Source organism: Tenrec ecaudatus, chromosome 7 (genome assembly GCF_050624435.1).
Source record: "Tenrec ecaudatus isolate mTenEca1 chromosome 7, mTenEca1.hap1, whole genome shotgun sequence".
In the NCBI taxonomy this organism is placed as follows: domain Eukaryota; kingdom Metazoa; phylum Chordata; class Mammalia; order Afrosoricida; family Tenrecidae; genus Tenrec; species Tenrec ecaudatus.
Genome location: NC_134536.1, coordinates 16,620,051 through 16,641,739, shown reverse-complemented (window position 1 = coordinate 16,641,739; position 21,689 = coordinate 16,620,051). Strand labels below are relative to the sequence as shown.

At 51.3% G+C, this 21,689-nt stretch overlaps 1 protein-coding gene across 3 annotated transcripts in view; it reads right to left on the bottom strand.

Annotated features, from left to right (window-relative positions):
* The window catches only part of RMND1 (required for meiotic nuclear division 1 homolog), a 33,985-nt gene extending 12,520 nt beyond the window's left edge, over nt 1-21,465 (bottom strand). For 2 of the 3 annotated variants that reach the window (XR_012785367.1, XM_075554374.1), the window contains exons 1-9: nt 21,339-21,465; nt 14,125-14,630; nt 10,426-10,534; nt 9,102-9,177; nt 6,205-6,244; nt 4,120-4,220; nt 3,304-3,410; nt 2,130-2,194; nt 1,326-1,402 (exon numbers count right to left, since the gene is read on the bottom strand). Coding sequence is in view for 2 of the 3 variants with exons in the window: in XM_075554374.1 (XP_075410489.1) it covers nt 1,326-1,402; nt 2,130-2,194; nt 3,304-3,410; nt 4,120-4,220; nt 6,205-6,244; nt 9,102-9,177; nt 10,426-10,534; nt 14,125-14,616 (1,067 nt within the window). In the remaining variant the exon portion in view is untranslated. Of the gene's footprint in view, nt 1-1,325; nt 1,403-2,129; nt 2,195-3,303; nt 3,411-4,119; nt 4,221-6,204; nt 6,245-9,101; nt 9,178-10,425; nt 10,535-14,124; nt 14,631-20,788; nt 21,300-21,338 lie in introns of those variants that run through there. The other variant, XM_075554375.1, reaches the window with a different exon arrangement.
* Between the last annotated feature and the right edge of the window lie 224 nt (nt 21,466-21,689).

The window sequence follows — 21,689 nt, the reverse complement described above, 5'->3', positions numbered from 1 at the left end:
TTACTGTCATCCGAGGCTTCTGCAAACCTAGTGCTCAGACGTCAAGCTCTAATACTGGTCCCAGTCCCTGCTACTGTGGCCTGGTCTGGGAAGACGGGGTTTCCCTTTAAAGGGGTCACCTCAGCCCAGGAGGGAGAGGCCTCATCTGGCTCTGTCCTGAGTGGCTTATGAAGGAAGACAGGCTAGAAGGCCTGAGGGCCAAGCAGTGTCAGGGGCCCCAGAAACTGTGGGAGACCAAGACCAGGTGGCCCTGGGGCAGCGGTGCCCAGCCCAATGTCTAGCCTCCAGAGCCCATGGAAAGCAGCCTGCTCTTACAGCTTCCAGCCCTGTGTTATTTTGTTAACGGCCGAACTGAGTCACCGCCACCCTATAGCATAGGCAGAACCGTCCCCAGAAAGCCCCATCTTTCTTCCGAGAAGCTGCTGGTGGGACCTTGTGGGTCGCAGCCCAATGTGTAACCACGATGCCGCAGCCAGCAGAAAAGACAGCGGTTGCTGAAACCTTGACAATGATTTTCTTGTATGCTTTGTGTGGTGTGCATGCCCGAGAGAGAATGGGAGAGAGCTGACACTGAAATAAGAGAAGAGCGATTTCCAGAACTGTGGAAGGCAAACTCGGGGGAACAAGAGCCTGGGCGTGGGGCACAGCTGACCTGGCAGCGGTTTTCCTTACTTGGAGCATCTTCCTGTGTTCTCAGAGTCCACGAAACACCCTTCCGACTAGTGGGCTCTGTGAACCATGTGGGGAATCTTGCTGTGGGATTCCCTGACATTGGCAGAGAACTTCCCGGAGTCACTGAAGTCTAGTTGGCATCAGGATGCCGAGATATATTTATACTCAGACTTCCCAGGGCCCGGCAACCAGGACACATCTGTCTTTCTAACCTCAGGAACAGCTATGATGCTGCCTGGTGTGGGTTTACCCAAGACCAATGGCCTCTCTTGGGAGCCCTGGTGACCCACTGGGCTGCTAACTGCAAGGTCAGCCGTTCAAAACTACCAGCTGCTCCGTGGGCGAAAGATGAGGCTTTCTGCTCCCATAAAGGTTTCCAGGCTCAGAAATGCACCGGGGCAGTGCACTCGGTTCCCCAGGGCCGCTCTGAGGCGGAATGGACTGGCCGGCAGCGAGAGTGACCCCTTGGGTCATGCAGGATTCCTTCCAGGAGGGTGAGGCTCAACCCCAGAGCTCCTCACAGGCCAGAGTCGGTGCAGAGAAAAGGCTGCCAGTCCCCCAGGGCTGCTCATGTCGGCTCTTTACCACACAGCTAGTTCTCATCCGGTGCCGATGTTTTTTATGAATCGTTTCATTTACAGAGAGATTTTTACCTCAGGGCAAAGAGTTCACCCATTTTCCGCATGACCTCTTCATGAGAGAGTTTCACTTTCTTCCCAGCTTTTAAAGCCTATTTGACCAAAAAAAAAAAAGAGAAAAGCATTTTAAAGAAAATATATCCAATAGGTCCTGGGCCCCTTGATTAAATTCCGTAATGGCATCATTTTAATCCCATGGCGACAGTCTCCTTTGGATGACAGCTTCTCCGCTGCAGGTCCCGGCTGACTAGGCATTCATCCTGCAGTCCTGTTTCCAGTGGCCTCTGCACCACCATCTCCCAGGATGCATCTTTCCGTCTAATCTCTCTCAGCGACAGTGAGACTACGTGTTCACCGTGAACACCAAGTCACAGACTTCAGTGCAATCTGCGATCTTAATGTCGCTTCAGCTGCACCCTTCATGCCGTTCTCCTTGCATTTCAGCAAAGACACTTCCGAAACAATCAAGAAACGGCCACAAGCTCAGAGAGGAAGCGTTCTTGTCCTTTAATTGAGTGACACTGACATTGTTACGCTACCAGAGAAAAGTCGCTATTTGGATTCCAGTTCAGTCTTTCTTAAGATCAATATATGTTGCCTCACTCCCTTCTTTTCCCGGGTTTCTGAAGTGGAATAGCGTGTATGCGCAGTAGGGGCTGGCGGGGGGCCATCCGCCGGCCTTACATTCAGTGTCGCTTTTCTAAGCTTATCATTACTTGACAGTTCTCCTAACTGTCTTCATTCAGGAATTGAGAAATTTGTATCTTTTCCCCAAACATAAATCAATTTCTGAAAACAGCATAAAATGTACATAATTACCTCTGGAATTGACTGAATAGATTCAATAAATTTATCCAGTGACGCTTCCCAAATAGCCAGCTTCACTGAGGGAAAATAAATAAATAACAGATAACGACATTTTTATCATCCCCAACTCCAGACTCACTGTCATCCCCAGTGCTGACTCATAGGACCCCCTGTGGGTTTCCAAGACTAACTGTTCACAGGAGTAGCAAGCCCAGTCTTTCTCCGGAGGAGCTGCTGTTGGTTTCGAACTGCCGGCCATGGGGATCGCAGCCCAGTGTGTAGCCACTAAGCCAGCAGGGCTCCTCCCTTTTGTCATCATGTTCTCACTTATACAAAAATGTGCACTTTCATAGCACCTCTATTGCCATGTCATCAGTGGTTTCAAGGGCAAATGTACTACAATGTACTATACGAAAGGACACGGTGAAAGTGGCAGGAAAAGAGGTCTGGGAACAGGTTCCCCAGCTGTGCTGGGGACCAAAGCTATGCTTGGTTCGAGTCCTGATTTTCTAACCACTTATCTCTGAAAACCCCAGGCTGCTCTGCAGGCGGCGAGAGAGGGGCCTCCAGGCAGGTTCCCTGCCCGACCCTCGGGCTGTGGGTGAAGTTGGTACACTGAAGCCTGCAACAGCCTGAGGAGCAGCCAGGCCACAGCCCTGCCCCGTGCACAGTTCTTTCAGAAAAAACTCAGAGCATCTGTGACTGTCCCTTTCCTGCAAAACCCCCAAAGAAATGAGGGTCTAGCTTTAAGGTCAGGGCCCCATTAGACGGGGCTTGCATGCAGACAGGGTGGAGGTTTAAGGCTACCCAAAGTCCCTTTGAAAGAAAGGCCTGGTGAAGTCCTGCTGCAAACCCCAGCCACTGACACCCTGGGGAGCCCAGTGCACTCTGACACACAGGGTGGCCGAGAGTGACAGCTTGATGGCAGCTGTCTGTGGCAGGAGATTCGAGGCCCAGATTCATGCGGAGAGGAGAGGGGTCAAAGGTCCAAATACTAGAGCCTTGCTCTAGGGGCAGGCAAGCTTCCCCCACAACGAGGCCTGCGCCACTTCAACACAGATGTTTTATACAAGTAACTGCATTTTTGGTTGTCTTGGAGAAAAAGATGAATGTTTTTATAAAGCCGCCCATGACACATGTTCATGAAGTACTTAAGCTGCTCCAGGTGGACTGAACGGTGTCTTACCTGAAAGGCAGAGTGCGTTGGAGAAGGCAAATTTCTCTAGAGTGGTGTCATCCACGTCCAGCTCAGAATTCAACCGGATCTCCCCCCTGTGGAGTCGGGACTGCCCCCTGTGGAGGGAAAACAGAGCGTCTTCTCCATGCTGTTCCGCTTGCCCTCAAGGTCACCTCAACACCCTTGCTTCGGGCAATTTCCATCAAGAAGCTTAGAGAGGTTCTCAGAGTACTAGGTGCAAGTTACCCCATTTCTACCAGTGAATTCTCCAGCAATAACCAAAGATGCTAAGCACCATGCTGTGCGCACACCCATACATACACACACACACACACACACACGTCCCATGTTTACAGACATTGCAGTGAACACACAGGAAAAACTGGTTCAGTAAGTAGGTGAAAGGTGAAAGCCTGGGATGGCGACGGGTGGGGGTGGGGTAGACAGGAGCCTCGGCAGGCTCTCTGGGCAGGGAAAGTGCTCCCAGGGAAGGGCTAAGTGAGTTACTAGCTCCGAAGTCCTGCAGGTGCCCGTGTGGTGACAGTGGCTCTCCTAGCTCACCCTGGCTACCCTTCCATCCACAGTCCAGATGAACGGGAAAGTGTGGAGTGCTTGTTTGGGGTCCATCGGACACAGGCAGGTTATGCTACTGGGTCAGGCTGCTCAGCTATTTGTTTTACGTTGTGGGTGGCTTGTGAAGTTAGACTGATCCACGAGTCGACACAATGGTATTTCGACTGTACTAAAAGCTGTCCCGAAAGCCAGGCTCCAAGTCCATAAAGATTGTCTGCTCTCCTGCTTCCCCACGCATGCCTTCCTGCTTACTCTGCTTTGGTGTAGCTCAGCTCTTCGTTTTCCCAGTGTACCAGGGCGACCTCGTAGGGCTGAATCTCGTGTCTTTCCAGGACCTGCATCACATGCTTCATCTGCAAGGAGAGGAATGGGTCTCTTAGGTCCTGAGGGACTCGCACATGCAAGCCTGCAGGCGCATCCCTGCCATGACCATTTGTCATTCCATCGAATAAATGACATGTCTTCTATGGTTGTTTTTTTAAGGAAGACAAAGGCACAAAGCAAACCGAGCGTCAGCAGGCACCAACCCAGTGGCATGTCCATTGCCGGTGGAAACGCAGAGGCTCACAACACACACAACGGATGCATCTCACCACTCGAAGAAAATCACCAATTAGAGATTTTGATACATTTTTTTTTCCTTTTCTAAAATAATATAAAGCCACAGTCAATTCCAACTCACAGCCTCTCTATGAGACTGAGGAGAACTTTCCCCTGTATTTCTGAGGCTGTCCATCGGTATGAGAGCCGACGGCCTCACGTCTCTCACGCAGAGTGGCTGGTGGGTCAGAACCACAGACCTTTCAGTGAGAAGCCCTCTTCCTGGTCAACCATTGTGCCCCGAGGCTCTTTTTAAAGGACACCCACACACTGGCACTGAGTCCATCCCAACCTAGAGAGACTCTAAGTAGTGTTTGGAGGCTCCATCCTTATGGGAGCAAGATTCTTCTTGCTGGGGAGCAGCTGGGGGACTTGAACCACAGACATCTCCGTTAGCAGCCAGTGCCTAACCACTGTGCCCCTCCTGTTAGACAACACCCCCCCCCCGAAGCCCTGCCCACCCACTCCCCGCCCCCACAAGCAACCATCATGAATCAGGGTGCATACTCTTATGCGTGGTTTTCTGCATGCTTATTTATTTTTAATTTTTAATCGTTTTATTAGGGGCTCATACAACTCATCACAATCCATACATACATCAACTTTGTAAAGCGCATTTGTACATTCATTGCCCTCATCATTCTCAAAACATTTGCTCTCCACTTAAGCCCCTGGCATCAGGTCCTCATTTTTTCCCTGCCTCCTTGGTCTCCCCTCCCTCATGAGCCCTTGGTACTTTATAAATTCCTGTTTTGTCACATCTTGCCCTGTCCGACGTCTCCCTTCACTGCATGCTTATTTATTCTGTCTTTCACATCACGTGGGTTCCCTCTGTGCACAGGAACATTCATTCCTCAGTGCTGTTCTCTGCAACGAAGGAGCCATGGTTTATTCAAGCATCCTCCACGGCCATCAGCAGGCGGCTGTGTCTGCTCTTCACCGTAATGAAGTCACAGAGAACTGTCCTTCTGGGCGCACCTTTGTGAAGGTGGCTTTGGAGGGATTGTTAGATTACAAGACACGCACACTTACGAATTTGATAAATGCTGCTAGACTATTCTCTGATTTTAGAATCCAAACATCATTTATGAAAGCAGTCTTGAAAAAAGGTCAAGATTTGTGGAGTTTTGCTGTTGTTGTTTATTACTGACTTTGAATAAAGCTTTCTTATGCTAATTTATACTTCCTCTTCCCCAAGAGGTCCCTGGCACATCCGGTGTATCTTTTAGTAAAACAGATTATAGGAAGACCATTCTTCAAACCAACCCTGGTCTTAGGGTGGTTTGCTTGTCATGTGATGTTGTACTGTAACTACATCACGCAGCCTCGCCCATGGATATATTTAACAAACTCTTGGTGCATATTCTGGCTGTCACCGAGTGCTAGAAAACGGGGCCGAAGCAAAGATTGGCCCCACTTGCTCCCAGAGAACAATGCACACCTCATTCTTTTTGTGAATTACCGAGTGCAGATTTCCTTCCCTCTGTTTGCACAGTGGCTGGCACGGTTCTGACATGTGCCCTGAGAATGGAGCATGTGGGCGGCTGGAAATAAGCAACAAAGCCCGGAGGAGTTTGGAAAACGACTTTGTCAATAAATCGGCAGTGCTGAATCATCAGTGGTGGACGGTCAATCCCTCTCCCAAGAGCTCCCTTCCTGTGTCCTCACCGGTATGCTCTGCACAGTTTATTGGTGGCAAACAGTTTACACGTCCGCCTTCATGTTAGTTTTACTCACAGTTTTGTCTTTCACATTCCAGAACACAGCCGCTCCTTCCCTGAGTTAAGAGAAGGAAAGAATCAGCGAAGTCAAAGGTGGCGGCACCCGCGCGGTGGGGTCACATGGGAGGCCACCTTGCTCGGGGGATTCTGGACAGATCCAGGCAGATCCAGGATGTGACTTTTCAAAGTGGAATGGCCTGGTGGATCTGATGTGACATCCTGGTCCCTGGATGGAAGGTGCTAAAAAAAGAGTCCCTTTGTTGATTTTTGATGAATGGTGACCTCTGAGAGACGTGCTTTCTCACATGGTTCATAGCATTAAACTGTCATTGCGACTCTAGGCATCTCATCGTGTCACACGTGCTCAGCGCCGATGCACAGAAAGCGGAGCGAGGATTTCATGAGCCCCTGGTCTTAGCGATGGGACAAGAATACACAGGAAGAACAGGCTTTCATCGCCGTCACGTGAAGAGCCGAGGGAATCCCAGCCTCATAGTGCTTCCTGAGGAAATGCCAAGAAGCCACCGGCGATTCTGACTTTGATAGAACTTAGGACCTGCAAACTGTACGCTCTGGTTTCTGAAAGGGGCAGGCTACATGGTTTAGGGCAGGGGGGGGGGTCAAACTGGCGGCCCATTGGTAACTTTTTGTGGCCTAGATGCTCTGAAATAAAATGAAAATAGATAAAAATGTTATGAAGAAAATAGCGCTTACATTTTATTTCAGAGCATTGTGGGCCACAAAAATTACCTCAGGGGCCGCATGGGGCCCTGGGCCGCCAGTGTGACCACCTGGTTTAGGGGATCAAGAGGCCGGGCGGTGAGCCGAGGGGAGGGAAGCTGGGGAAGGTAGCTGGCTGGAAAAATGGGGGCCTCGTTTCATTCTTCAAACACCTGCTGAGCTGCCAGCTCAGTGCACGTGTGTCTGCGTTTAGCATTTGCAAAACAAGGACGAGGGCGGGCAGTCTAGTCCCTATCCTCAGGGAACTGCTGGTCCCCACAAGACTGACCCTTAAGCCACCCACCCATTTCAAAGCCACGTGCGAGATGCCAGCGCGGCTATGCAGCGCATGCTATGGATGCCCAGCAGAGGGAGTCGGCGAGTCGGGAGGAGGCGGCACTATGCTGCTCAGGAACTGTTGGCTCTGAGGTGGGGAGAAAGGGTGCCAGGGACCAGAGAGCCTTCACTGAATGGCTAGCAGTTCCCATGGCTCTGGAAGTGGGAGACAATGGGGGCAACCAGTTAGAGGGGCGGGCAGGAGCCAGATTCAGGGAGCTTTCTGATAAGGGGGCTGGTCAAAACCCATGGACTTTTAAACAGGAAGAGTAGCTTTCAGAACTACCTAGTAACAAAGCTGCCTACAAGGAACAAGGGGGCAGGGCAAGGCAGGGAGCGCAGGTGGGGATCAGGGCAAGAGTCTAGGGTGGCTGAGGGCCAAATAGGAGTAGCCCTGATGGCTTAATGGTTATGCATTGCAAGGTCAGCAGTTCAAACCTCCAGAGAAACATGAGGCTTTCTATCTGTGCCCAAAATGGTTTACAATATTGGAAAAGCACAGGGGCAGCCCTACTCTCTGAGAGGTGGCTGTGAGCTGGAATTGGACTTGATGGCCATGCGTGAGCAAGGTAAAGCAGGAGCAGGAGTCAGAGACTCTTCCAGTCAGGAGCCAGGTCCTGAGATGGCTGGCTCCATGCCCATCAAGAGCACTTGGGACCCAGAAATCCCAAGTGATTGCTGAGCACTTGAAATGTGTCTCACCCAGGCTGCCAAGGTGCAGAGTACGGCGATTTAAAAAAGTCCCTGTTTTTCTCCTCCGCGGTGGCGCTGGGGGTTGGTGTCTGATTGGGGGAAAGAGCATCTTCGGTCATGACTAAAAAATACTTCACCAATTATTTTTATAGTGTTCAAATGATATTTCAGATATGTTGGGTTTAAGCATGTGTACTGAAGTTAATTTCAGGGAGCCTCTGTATTCAAAACTGATTGACTTCTATTCCTATTGAACAGTGCCGACCGTGAGGCCTACATAAGTCTGATGTACGTCAGCAACCCCATCCCACTGTCATGGAGTCAATTCTGATGTAGAACCGCTCCTTGGGGGTCTACAAAACCAAACTCACTGCCTTTGAGTCGATGCTGACTCATAGTGACCCCACGAGACAGGTAGACCTGCCCCTGTGGGTTTCTGAGACCGTAACTCTTTTTTTTTTTTTTTGAGACCGTAACTCTTTATAGGAATAGAAAGCCCTGTCTTTCTCCCTTGGAGCGGCTGGTGGTTTCACACTGCTGGCTCTGCAGCTAGAGCCCCCATGTCTGTCAGCCACTTGACTGCAGGGACTGCACTCATCCGATGGCCCTCAGTGTCCTCGGTGGCAGCGCTGAACAAAAGCCCTCCATCCAGGCCGGGAGGAGAGCAGATTGCGTTCAGTGGCTTCTATCATCAGTATCATTCCCAGCTGGCTACTCTGTGGAACTGGGCATCAAACCATTAAATAAAGGGTGCACCAGACAGGGTGCGAATCTGAAGTCTCTGGGGAGGGAAAGAGGGATGGGAATGTGGGGACAGGGTTACAGGAGGAGGGGAGAGAAGGACGGGGAGGGGTCCAGGTCTAAGGAGAGACATTGCTGGGGGAAGAGGACCAAAGATGCTTCCCCTCAACTCAGCTATCAAAGCCCAGGACAACAGGAAGAGAAAAACAAGGAAGGTGATCAACCTGTTCACAAATGTCTTGTCTTTACCAGATTTAGCAGAGAATTCCTCACTGGCAGGTTCTCCCCCAGCAGGTAAGAATCACCTGGCCAAGACTCAATTCCAGCAATTTGGGGGGCACAGTGACTGCTGAGAGATGGACCTGTATGTTTAAAGGCTGCCCCTCCACGAGCACGCCTCTCGGAGGATCTTTTCTGTCTTACCTGAAGAAGAATATCATGCCAGGATCGCCTTCTCTTGCAGAATTTTCTACGCCCATCACCAAAATATTTGCTGCATCTATGATTTGAAAATACGTGGAAGAGAAGCTATGTCACAGGTGGTCCACAGCACAGGCGTTCAGGAACCCATTCCGTCTTGGGTTCCTACAGCAGCGCCTACCTCCCTACCAGGCTTCCGGCCACGACCGGGAACATGAACAAGACCGGCAGGGACATCCCACAGCAGTGCTGCTGTGCTGTTTAAACCTGCCGTCCCCACCCAGTAGGACTCAGTGATCACTGAACTGGCTAATAAGTAAAGGTTTGGCTTCAAGATAACGAAGGTCCAAGAAATGAACATTCTTCATAATCAGTCTAAAGGAAACTGTTCAAGGGACACAGACATGGCCGTCCCTTTCCTGTGCCATTTGATGGTTCATCCTTCTAAAACCAGTGCCAGGCTTTTGTCTCGCTTGCTTAGGCGATGTGATCAGGACTGATATCACAGTGACGCAGAGACCAGTGCCAATGAGGGGACCCTCCCTCAGAGGGACAGGTACACGGCGCATTCTGCTCCTCCATCATGTGGGGTCACCACGAGGTAATGAACAACAACTGAACATCTAAAAAATTCCTGAGTTCTTCTGAAACACCGACTCAAGTCACCGTGGTCCTAAAAATCATGGTTTCCCAAATGAACTTGGCTTACTGGCATCTTCTCAGAAAAATAGACAAACACTCGGTACCCCATTGGCAATAACAAGTTCTTGTAATGTAGCCCATAAGCCAGGATAAAGCATAGATTATCTGCTTTTGCAATGCACCTCCCCCCCACCCCCCCATCATTCCAGGTGCAGTGGTTAGGTGTTGGGCTGCTAACTACAAAATCAGGGGTTTGAAACCACCACCTGTTCCTCAGGAGAAAGATGAGGCTGTCTACTCTCGTAAAGAGTTAGTGTTGGAAACCCACAGGGGCAGCTCTACTCGGCCCCACAGGGTCGGGATTGACTCCGTGGCAGTGAATTTCGGTTTCTGGATCATTCGTTGCTTCCTTGTCCCCAGGGGTGACCTCACCCACGTTAGAAAGCCATGCTATAAGTAAAGCTTCAGAAGCCATCCTAATTTTAATCTGAGGCCTCTGTTCTCGGTGAACACGTTTTCTGCTCTTCTCCTTAAGGGGCATCTGTACAGAGCCAGCCTCACTCATGACCCAACCCTCCGGGCGGGAGTGAGCTCTGCGCAAGTGCGTGCTCACCACCGTATCAGAGGACAACTGTTTCCCGGTCCTTTTTAAAGCCTCTTGGCCCTGGATTCAAGCAGCCGTTACCTCTGGGCAGGCTGGTGACTTCCATGTACCCGCGGGCCAACAGGTCCTGGCAGAGGTTTCCCAGGTGGTACTCGTCTGCTGTGGCGAAGGCCGTGCAGTACATCAGGTCCTGTGCCAATGAGAGTGGTGCAGGGCGGGTTACCCAGCAGTTGGCGGCTCAGTCACCAGAGCTAGCCCTTGAATGCTTCCTTCTGACATCTCACAGGCTGGTGGAGAGGGCGCCTAGCTCGTGAGCAGGAGGGGTGGGCTTCTGCTCAGTGGACACATGCTCCAGAAAGACCAGCGGGCGGGCTTTCCTGACCCCGCGCTTGGACACTCGCCAAAGAAGCCGAGAGCGCGCTTTACAGAGGCAGGCTGTTTCCAAACAAGTGTGACCCAGCTATTTCAAAGCAGCATCGCTACCAGGCGCTGGTGTGTCAGCCTCTGTAGCCTTACACGGGCAGCCGACACCCTAGGAAGGACCCACGGGGCTTTGTTCTGGTTTCCAGCCAACAGACACAGGTGTTTCTAAGGCTGACAGGTTTGGCCAGTGTTTGGCCCATGACTGTCCATGCACCTAACACATTTGTGTTGTGTGTGCATGTGTAAAGAACACGTATGGCAAGGATATGTCATGGTGGGATTTTGCCAGAGTCCATTACCGAGTCCTGATATGCACTTGGTCTGCCCAAACTGGATGAAACAAGAGGGGGGGGGGTGCGGGGATAAGATGGCAAGTAGCACACTGCATTGCTCCTAGCCAGGGGAAAGGGCATTCCATGAAACCTGTGTACACTCTCGACTGTGTGTGCATGTACACACGAGGGTGGGTCAGAAAGGACTGCTACTAGGACCCCAGTCCACCCAAGCACGGGTGTATTGCAAATCCAGTGCTTGTGCACATCCCTGCGATCTATGGACAGCTACAGACAAGTGCGCTCTGAAAGACACCTGTCTTAGTCTTGTTAAATTCAAAGTCCAGTGAAGGCAGTCGCTTCCAAGAGAATCTGCTCCAGAAACCAAAACCACGCTGCCATTGCGGCAGTGCTGACTCAGCAACCCCACAGGATGGGGAGAACAGCCCCTCTGGGCTTCCGAGACTGCCGCCCTTTACGGGAGTAGACAGCCGCGTCTTTCTCCTGAAGAGCAGCTGGTGGCTCAGGTCAGGTCCATGGCCCAACATGTAGCCACTACGTCACCTGGGCTCATCCAGGAAATCTGATGGGCCAGTTAAATTCAAGGCAGACTGTCCGTCAGCTCAGAAGGTTATGCAAACGTTTGGAGGACCTTGAACAGGTAATCTGGAAAGAGCGCCTCAAAGGGGGCCTATGAGGAAGGAGTCTGATCAAAACTGAGAGCAGCATGGGCAAGACAAAGGCCAGGACAGGGCACTGAGGACAGCTCTGGATCATCCTCGGCTTACTCCTCCAGGGTGGCCAGAGGTGTCCTACCAGAATTTTACTGGAAGCCTTACCCTGCTCACCCTGCAGCCTGATCTGGCCTCTTCAGGCTTCTTTCTGCTCCCAAATCTCCAGGCACATCTGCAAGGAGCACACACTGGGTCCCTGCAGGGTGCCAGAGAAGGAAACCCTGCCTCCAGAAGGAAGCTATTTCAAGAAACAATAGCTCCATATCTTGACCTTTTTGTTCAGTAAAGGTTTCTGTGATTTTGCAGCAATCATGTTGACTGTGTGTGTGTGTGTGTGTGTTTAACCACAGACAACACAGCAGGAGTTAAGAAAAGGGAGAGAGTGGTACCCACAGAGGGAACACAGTTTGAAGACACCATACAAAAGCCTCAGGAAAACCAGAACCCAAGGTAAACACAATCCATCGCCAACTTCTTAAGCAGGGCAGAGTGAAGGCATGCATGCCTTTTCAAAGTGAGCTGCCCAGGAAAATTCTCTCTCTCTCTCTCTCTCACACACACACACACACACACACTAAATGTGTGTAGGGTTTATGTCTCAAATGAAGAGGTTAAAAAGACCAAGAGCGCCTGTCCCGTTCCCTGGTAGACCCAGAAGAGCGGATCAAGCGTTAATCACCCCCCATCTTTTCAGGGTAGATGGACCCAGAGCTGCCTCGGAGGACAGAACCACTGTGAGGAGGGCCAGGCACAGGTGGGGTTTCCTTCTGTGGCACACAGGGCTGCTATGGGTCGGAACCAATGGGCCGGCACACGGAGGGACCCTCAGCCTCTTTTCTATCCTTCCCCACCTCCCAGCCTTCTGGTTGAACACAGCTACGCTCCGTACAAGGCACAGTTCGAGGGGAGGAAGGCTTATCCTGGCCCTTCAGCTCTATCAGTGAGGAGGGAAACAGATGCCAGCTGCTGCTGTTGCTGCTGCAAATTCCCACAGCCTCTAAACGTCCAGGGAAGAGACGCATGCACCCACTCCATCCCTGCTCCAAACTTCCCAGGATTGTTGTTGGCACCACCAGATTTAGCCCCCAGCTCACAGCAACCCTGTAAAGGAAGCCTAGCCTGTTCCCATGCCACCCCTCTGCGCAGCCGTGGGTGAGACCACTGTGAGCCACTCCATTTTGGAAGTGGATCGCCAGGCGTGTCTTCCTAGTCTGTCTTGGTCTGGAAGCTCTGCTGAAACCTGTCTGGGTCACAGCAATGTATGAGCCTCCGCTGGCCGATGGGCAACCGCTGTACGTGAAGGGTGCTGGCCAGGACTTGAACTGGGTTTCCCCTGAGCAGAAGGTGAGAACTGTACCACGGAGACGCCCATGCGCTCCCTTCAAAGAATAAAGCAGCACCCCAACTCACACCACCGGCCAGTCACTATACATTAATGACTCAGACGTGTCAGCAGAGCTGTTTTTTAAAAAGGTAAATGTCTTAATTTGATGAAGAATTTCAACAGCTTGATTTTTTTTAATTTTTAAAGTTGTTGATACAGAATCCTGGTGGCACAGTGGTTACTTGTTGGGCTGCTAACCACAAGGTCAGCAGTTCAAAACCAGCAGCTTCTCTTGATTGGGGTGCTTTCAGCTCTCGTAAAGACTTACAACCTCAGAGACCCATAGGGGCAGAGCTACCATGTCCAAGGGCCACTATGAGTCAGCATCGACTCCAAGGCAGAGAGGTTTTTTTTAAAAATACAGTACCATTCTTAGGCTGGACTTAATACTTATCCTCTTTTTCAAAGTCTCAAGTCCGTAGCTGATGTAAACTTTTAGAAACTAGACGACTCCCTACCAGCTGTCAGTCAGCCGATTGTGACTCATTAACTCCATGCCATGGAGTCGATTCTGATTCGCAGTGGCCTTAGCACAGTAGAATGGCCCCTGTGGGTTTAAACTATCTGTCTTTACCGGAGCAGAAGGCCTCATTGTTCTCCCACGGAGGGGTTGAGGATTTTGAACTCCTGATCTTGCTGTTAGCAGGCCAGCATTTAACCCACTCTGTCTGCAGGGTTCTGGTCTGCCTCATCGGGACCGCACAGCACAGAGCAGAAGGCCACATCATCCCTCGCCCAGCTGACGCTTTGGCTAGCAGCCCAGCACTCTGACCACAGCACGCTCAGGGCACATTCATAGACGATACTTCCATCTCTCTCTGCCTATATCCTCTGTCAGCATCATCAACTCCTGAAAACTAGGGTCTGGATTCCTTCTGGGCAGAACAGGTCGGAACGCGGCGGGGAAGGCGCTGCAGTGGACAGAGGATGTGATTCTACTGCCCCTGGGTGCCACCTCCCACTGTACCTCGTTCTCGGATAGCACCGGCAGGTTGGTCCTGGAGGGCTGCTTGGTCCTGGGGGCTTTGAGTGGTCTCTTGAGTGGGAAGTCTTGCTTGGGGACACGTGTCTCCGTGGAGATAGAGGAGCTATGCTTCTTTAGGATTGGCACAAACCACTGTGAGTCCAGCAGGCTTGGTTTGTGAGACACTTTGCTGGGAAGCCCCAAAGGCTTGGCGGCTGGAAGGCGCAGGCAGTCCTCTCGGCCTTGCATGGGATGGATCCGATATGACACGGTGGCACTATGTGATGAGCCTGGGGTCCTGCTGTCCAGGCCCTGGGGCCGATTCACACCGTGAACGGCCGGGTTAGGGAGGCCCATGGCCAGGTTGTGTGTGCTGGCCAGAGTGCGGCATGCGGCGGTGCCCAGCCTCCTCGATGGAGCAGGTCTCTGGCATGGGCATGTTTTCAGTAAGAGGCGCTGTGACCGGTCCAGGGCTCGCAGGAGTCTGGCTGGCATGGCCACATCAGGAGCTAGGAGGAAAGGGGTACAGAGGTCACAGGTGTTTGCAAACCTTATCTTGCTCTAGGCCGCAGACTCATTTCAGTCATACAGTTCCTTGTAGTACATGCAAGCCATCTCAGTAAGCGCCTGACCGGGCTTCAAACCAAAGGTGTTTGCACCAGTTTCTCCAGGCTCCCCCAACCCCCTCTTCTTTCTAACAGACGACTGACAGCAAAGCTCTTATTCAGAGAACAACGAAAGGACACAGAAAACAGACCAGCAGTTATGGAGCCTACTCCAGTCCAGGGCGAGCCTGTGCGTTAGAACAGGATGGCTGTGTAGGGACCAAGACAAGGACGGCCCTTAAAAAGGAGCAAGGGTGATTGGGGGTGGGTGTCATCTTTGACTCATTAGCATATCAACTACTTTAAAAATCTTTAGTTACAAATCCCTTTGTATAACACACTCAACACTTAGAGACCCTATAGGCAGATCTGCACTCCTCCCCACCCCCCTGTGAGTTTCTGACACTGTAATTCTTTACAGGAGTAGAAAGCTCTGTCTGTCCTGAGGGGTTTTCAACTGCTGGTCTGGCAGTTAGCAGCCCAGGGTGTAACCACCACCAGAGCGCCTCTAATACCTTCCGTCCTCACTATCAACAGCTTTGCCATCAGACTGCAAAATAGGGCTGGGGGCCACATCTGATGTCCTCTGGCCCCCCAAAGTCCACTGCTATATGGGAGGGGGTCAGACCTGCCTCCGTCCCCTATCCCCGTGTCCCAGCACTGACTTCAACCATTCACAGCAATGGCCACACCGAATCCACAGACAATACACGCATGGGTTTATCAGGGAAGTGAATGGGTTACGATTCAGGGGAGAACTGCTCAAGATAGTTGTTCAGCCAGGATGGTTTCTTCTCTGCGGTGCTTCCAGGCAGTCATTATTGCCCTTGGCCTCTTGGCCAGGCCTCTGCCCTGCTCAGGCAATTACAAAGCTCTTTTAGGGTCGCCAATAAGTGCCCAAAGGGCATGCCACTCCACTGTAAGCCTCACTCAAAGGCACTCACCTCCTGCTCCTGCAGCTGCACCCCACTCAAGCTGGCCTCCTGCCCCAAAGCACTCACTTCACTAGCTCTGTGGGCCGGTGTTGCTGTCTCGTGTGCTGGCTCCTGGCGCTGCTGCTCGTCGGAGGCCCTTCTTGAGTCACAACTGTCCTGCATCGAGGACGGTCAATGTGCAGGATCTCAGGGTCCAGATAAGCTACACTCTCCGCTGTTCTCTCTGGCTGGTAGTAAGAAACACCCTGCCCCGCCCGCTTCCTGCTGAGATGGCTGGGTTTATACCCAGCAGGATGGTAATGGCAATCCCTTACAGCTGACTCACCTCATCCGGCCAGGTAAGGCCCCCCACCTTCTTGCCCAGACCCACTACAACAATGAAAGGTCCTTTCATGGGAGTAATGAAGGCTATGGTTAGAAAGCAAACGATTAAGCTCACTGCCCACCGGAGTCAACACTGACTCATAGCAACCCTGCAGGACAGGGTAGCGCTGCCCCCATGGGATTACGAGACGGCAACTCTTTATGAATAGAAAGCCCCATCTTTCTCACGATTGGCTGGTGGTTTCAAGTGGCTGACTTTGTGGCTCGCAGCCCAACACTATGCCACCACGGCTCATCCTGGCTGCAAAGGCTGTATTAATTCACGGAACTGCAGTTGGCTGTTCAAGCACACAAGTCGTTCCTCAGGAGAAAGATGAGGGGGAAAGAGAGGGAAGCCTGTGGCTCAGGGGATCTGAGGCATCTTCGAAGAGGTGACATGTGAGCTGGATCCTGAAAACAAGACAGAGGCATCCTCGCCCACCGCCCACGCCCACCCCGGTGCACAGTCTTATTGACTTGGCAAACGGGGACACTCCAGCGGGGAGAGGGAGGGCCAGGGAGTGGCAAGAGAGATTTGAAAAGGGTCAGATCCCAATGGCTGACAAGTGTTACTGATGTTTCTACAGGTGGGGGATGCCAGAACCTTCCACGAGAAGCTCACACGGTCAAATGCATGCTTGAGGCACGTTTGTCACAACGTGGCGAGACTGGGAGAGACTAGCCTGGTGCTTGGGTTAAGTGTTGGGCTGCTAACCACAAGGTCAGCAGTTCAAACTACAACCCGGTCCCTGGGAGGAAGATGAGGTTTTCTACTCCCGTGAAGAGTAAGTCTCAGACACGCGCAGGGGAAGCTCTACCCAGCCCTGCAGGGTTATCTCGAGTCAGGAATGACTCCACGGGCGTGGGAGTGGATACACATGCAGGGCTCCTCTGCTGGACTTTATAATGACTCCGGCCATTGTACAGCTGCAGTAACTGAGGCTGGGGGAGAATGGAAATGGCACACAGGTGCACACTGCCGAGATTAAAACAACACAGTCTTTTCCAATCTCTAAGGCATCACCATTCATTCCACTAGACGAGAGGGGCTGCAGAACGTTTGTGGGCAAATAGAGCTGAAACAGAATGGGCTTTTGAAGCCTCCTGGCATCACATCCTTTAAGAAGTGTGGAGTCCTGGTGGCATAGTGGGTTATGCACTCAACTGCCAACCTTAAGGGCAGCAGTTTGGAACCACAGCCTCTTTAAGGGAGAAAGATGAGACTATCTCCTCCCACAAAGATTTACAGTTTGGGAAACCCACGGGGTGGGGGTGGGGCAGCTCTCTGTTCTGCAGGCTCACTATGAGTCAGACTTGACTTGATAGCAGTGAGTTTTTGAACTTTAAAAGAAGAGTATGTCAAAATGGTGCATAAGCACATGTGGTGAAGAAAGCTGATGGTGCCAGGCTATTAGAAGATATAGCATCAAAAAAAAAAAAAGAAAAGAAGATATAGCATTTGGGGTCCTAAAGGCTTGACATTAAACAAGTGGCCATCTGGCTGAGAAGCAAGAAAGCCCACATGGAAGCAGCACACCAGCCTGTGTGATCACAAGGTATCTATGGGATCAGGTATCAGAAGACCAAAAACAATCATATCGATGGGAACAAGGGGTTTGGAGTGGAGCCCCAAAGCCCATCTGTAGACAATTGGACATCCCTTCACAGAAGGATCATAGGGAAGAGACACGTTAGCCAGGGTGCAGTATAGCACAAACGCAACACGTAACCTTCTTCTAGTTTGATGCTTTCTTTCCCCCACTACCATGACCCCAGTTCTACCTTACAGATCTGGCTAGACCGGAACATGTACACTGGGAACCCAGGACAGATAAACCCCTCAGGAACAATAATGGGAGTAGTGATACCATGAGGGTAGGGGGAAGGTGGGGAAGGAGGAGAAAGGGGGAAACGACCACAATGATAGACTTATTAACACCTGCCTCCCAAGGAGATGAACAACAGAAATGTGGGTGGAGACAGAAGATGGTGTAAAATATGAAAATAATTTGTTATTGAGGGATCAAGAGGGTGGAAGGGTGGGAGAGGGAGGGAAAAAAGAGCTGATACCAAGGACTCAAGTAGAAAGGAAATGTTTTAAAAATGATGATGGCAACATATGTACAAATGTGCTTGATACAGTTGATATATGGATTGTTATAAGAGCTGTAAGAGCCCCTGATAAGATGATTTTAAAAATTTTAAAGGGTAAGGACAAGGAGGAGTCACAGAATGATTTAAGATGTACAACTTGATGCTTTCTTCCCAGTTTTTTCAAAAGTTGGCATTCAGTAAACCACTTAGTTTTAGCCCAATTACCTATTTATTGTGAGTCACCTTCAACTCATCTTATTCCTTGCCAGTTGATCAATGGGTTTGATTAGTTTAATTTGGCAATGGGCAAATTTGCTGCAAAGGACCTCTTACTTAACTTTCACATTGGGACTAGGTGAAGGTTTGCAGAGCAGATTACCAGTTTTACGCTCAACAAGTCGTATATCTTTTGTTTCAACTCATCTGTTGCAGAGCCCTCTGTGTGCCAGCCCTCATCCCACTCCCCCACCGCTTTCTGTTTTCATGCCTCCCCTGTCCTAACCCTCTGAACTGGGCCTTTGTAAATGCTGCCCCCTCTGGTCTTCTGAGGTTGATGATTCTAGCACAGGGCTAAATCCCACACCAGACCTGAAGGGGGACTCAGGGTTACAGTCGTCCAGGGGTTCAACCTGTTTCTTATCGACCAGTGAGTCTGGTCTCGTTGATGATTTTGAATTTTGTGCCAGATTTTTCTCCTACTCTACCCAGGACTTTCTAATGTGGTCCTTTTCAGAGCAGTTGGTAGTGGTAGGCGGGCACCAGCCAGTTTTCCTGACCTCAGGGTTGTTGGACTGCTGCCCATTCATTCATTGGGCTAATTATTTCCTTAGGCCTTCAATTTCCCTCATTATTCTTTCCTCTCTTGTTCACTCTCTGACTCACCTTGAATCCTTAGGGCCCCTCTCTGCCGCACACCCACTTGGTACAAGTGCAATCCTAATTAATCTCATTCACCTGATCTGAGCCTGCACGCTTACTGCTGGCCTCACCTTACAATCATGACCCCTAACTTTGGGTGGACCTTTCATGGGGATCAACAGGCTTCCTACAGTTCCCTACTCTGTTCGATTCTCTCCGCTCAACACTCCGTGCCTCCTCTTCCTTCCTCCTGCAGAATGGCCCTGATTCCTCTTTCACTGTCAGGAAAAACAGGAGAGAACATTCCCACCATCACACATCTGCCCACCGTTGCCCCTGGGCCCATATCCCTTGCTTTGCCTTCCACAGCCACACACCCAAAACTCACAGAGACCCTATAGGACAGGGCAGAATTGTCCCGGTGGGTTTTCAAATCAGTAAATCTTTACAGGAGTAGAAAGCTGCTTCTGTCTCCAGGGGAGCGGCGGGTGGCATCTGTTGGCCAAACTTTCAGTTAGCAGCCCAACTCCTCTGCAAAGCTAAGTTCTCCATCTGTACACCGAAGCTCATCTCTCCCTTCCCACTGCAGTCATGACTCAGTCATTCTCCCCTCTCTGCCATGCCTTTTACTTTCCCCTATTTATTGGGGCATTCCTATCAGCAGATGAATGTGCTATCTTCTCCCTTGAAAACAACTCTCTCCTGACCCCATGTCCCTTTCCACCCAGCACACCTTTCTTCTGAACTCCTTTCCAGTAACATTCTATAAACCAGTGGTTCCAAACCTTCCTAATGCCGAGACCCTTAAATACAGTTCCTCATGTTGTGGTGACCCCCAACCATAAAATTAGTTTCGTTGCTACTTCATCACTGTCATTTTGCTACTGTTATGAACCATCTGATAGGCAAGATGTGTTTTCATTGTTACAAATTGAACATAGTGATGAATCACAAAAAACAATATGTAATTATATATTGTGAAATATTTCTATTGACAAATACATGAAATGTTGTCTGGAAGCATGGTGTAGCATGGGTAAAGAACATAACAGTAAACTACATTTTCCGACAGTATGCGTAAAAAAGCCAACTTCAGTGCGAAAGTTGAGATAGCGTCTTTCCCACCAGATCAGCACATGTGCATGTGGGCGGACCCGCCTGGGGATGGATAGAGGAGCGGTGTCTCGGTTCCTTAGACCATCGGAAATACGGTCTTAGGCGACCCGTGAAAGAGTCGTTCTACCACCAAGGGTTCGCTACCCACAGGTTGAGAACCGCTTCTCTAAACGGTGTCTCCAACTCCTCTCCCTCCTAAGGCCTTCCTCTCCGTCGCCTAGAATGTTGGTCGTTGCAACCCCGTGAGTGCAGGCTGGAACTGCGCCAATCTGATTTCATTAAATGAACTTTCCCTCTCGCTCATTTGGCTCCAGCTCCTCCCGGGGGAGGGGGGGCAGTTAGGGCTCACGCCCTCGCTTCTTTCAGGTCTTTGCTTAAATGTGTCCTACGCAGTGGGGCCCTCTCCAACCACCGCACAGCCCACATCCTTGCGTGCTTCACATTATAGACTTCTCCAATGTATTAAGCGGCGCCTTTATATCTTGTATTTTTAATAATCCATTCAACAAACGAACGGAGTCCCAACCGCGTGCCTGACACTGTCCTGGTTGCGGCTAATGCGGCTGTAAACAAACAGCCAGTAGCCCCTATGTTGGATCTTACATTACATTGCAGAGGACAAGCAACACACGCGGTGTACCAGTAAAACATGCATTTCAGAAACCTAAATGCTGCCGGCACCGTGGAATTGCCCACCTGCGCAGGGCTTCCGGGCCGCCACATCTTCCTCTCACAGAGCGGCTGGCGGGTTGGAAGTGCCAGAGCTCCTAAGTACGGGTCGGTGATAAAAGCTGGGGGTCGGGGGAGGCGCCACAACAGAGGCGAGCGCAGGAGTCTGCAGTCTGCTCTTCTGAGAGACTGTTTGGGTCCACTTTGTCCTCTATCAGGGCAACGGTGCTAGGACACACAGCAGACAATTAAACTGAGAAGCTCTGAAACACACGGCGATGTTCACCGTTTGAAGAACGATCCGAATCTAGGAAAGGCTAGATGCCGTGGGCACGTAGCACGATGTTGAAGCGTCCCTTCGGGTTCCTTAAGATGTCGATTATTTTACGTTTGCGTTTGCCACTATTCGCTGGCTCATCAAATCTGTAGTGATTGTTTCCTACAGCCCGATAAGGCGACCAAGCTCAATCACTGTTCGAGGCAAGAAGGAGGACCCCAGCGGTCCGCCGGACCTGCGACGCGAGCAGCTCAGGGCGGCCGGGAGCGCGCAGTTGCTAAGGAAAGGCCGTGCACTAACCTCTCCGCCGGAAGACAAGAGCTACGCGCCAAGGTCGCGGGATCTCGCGGCCACACAGCCCCGGGAGAGAGCCGTGCAGCTGCAGGCTCGTCCTCCTCAGCCAACCCCACTCTAGGACAGGTGCTCCTCCCCGAGCCCGACTGCGCATGCGCAAAGAACTCCGGGCCCGGCCGCCCCGCCCACGTGACCACGGAACCACGTGACCCTCCGCCGCGACCTTTTCCGCTCCCTCATCCTCCGGCCCTCCGAGCCCAGCTGGCTTCCGCCTTCCGCCCGCTTCCTCATCCGCTGCGCCTTTGGCGTTCCGCTGTCCCCGCCCACCTCCTCCTCGCGGAAGTTCCCTGCGTGGTC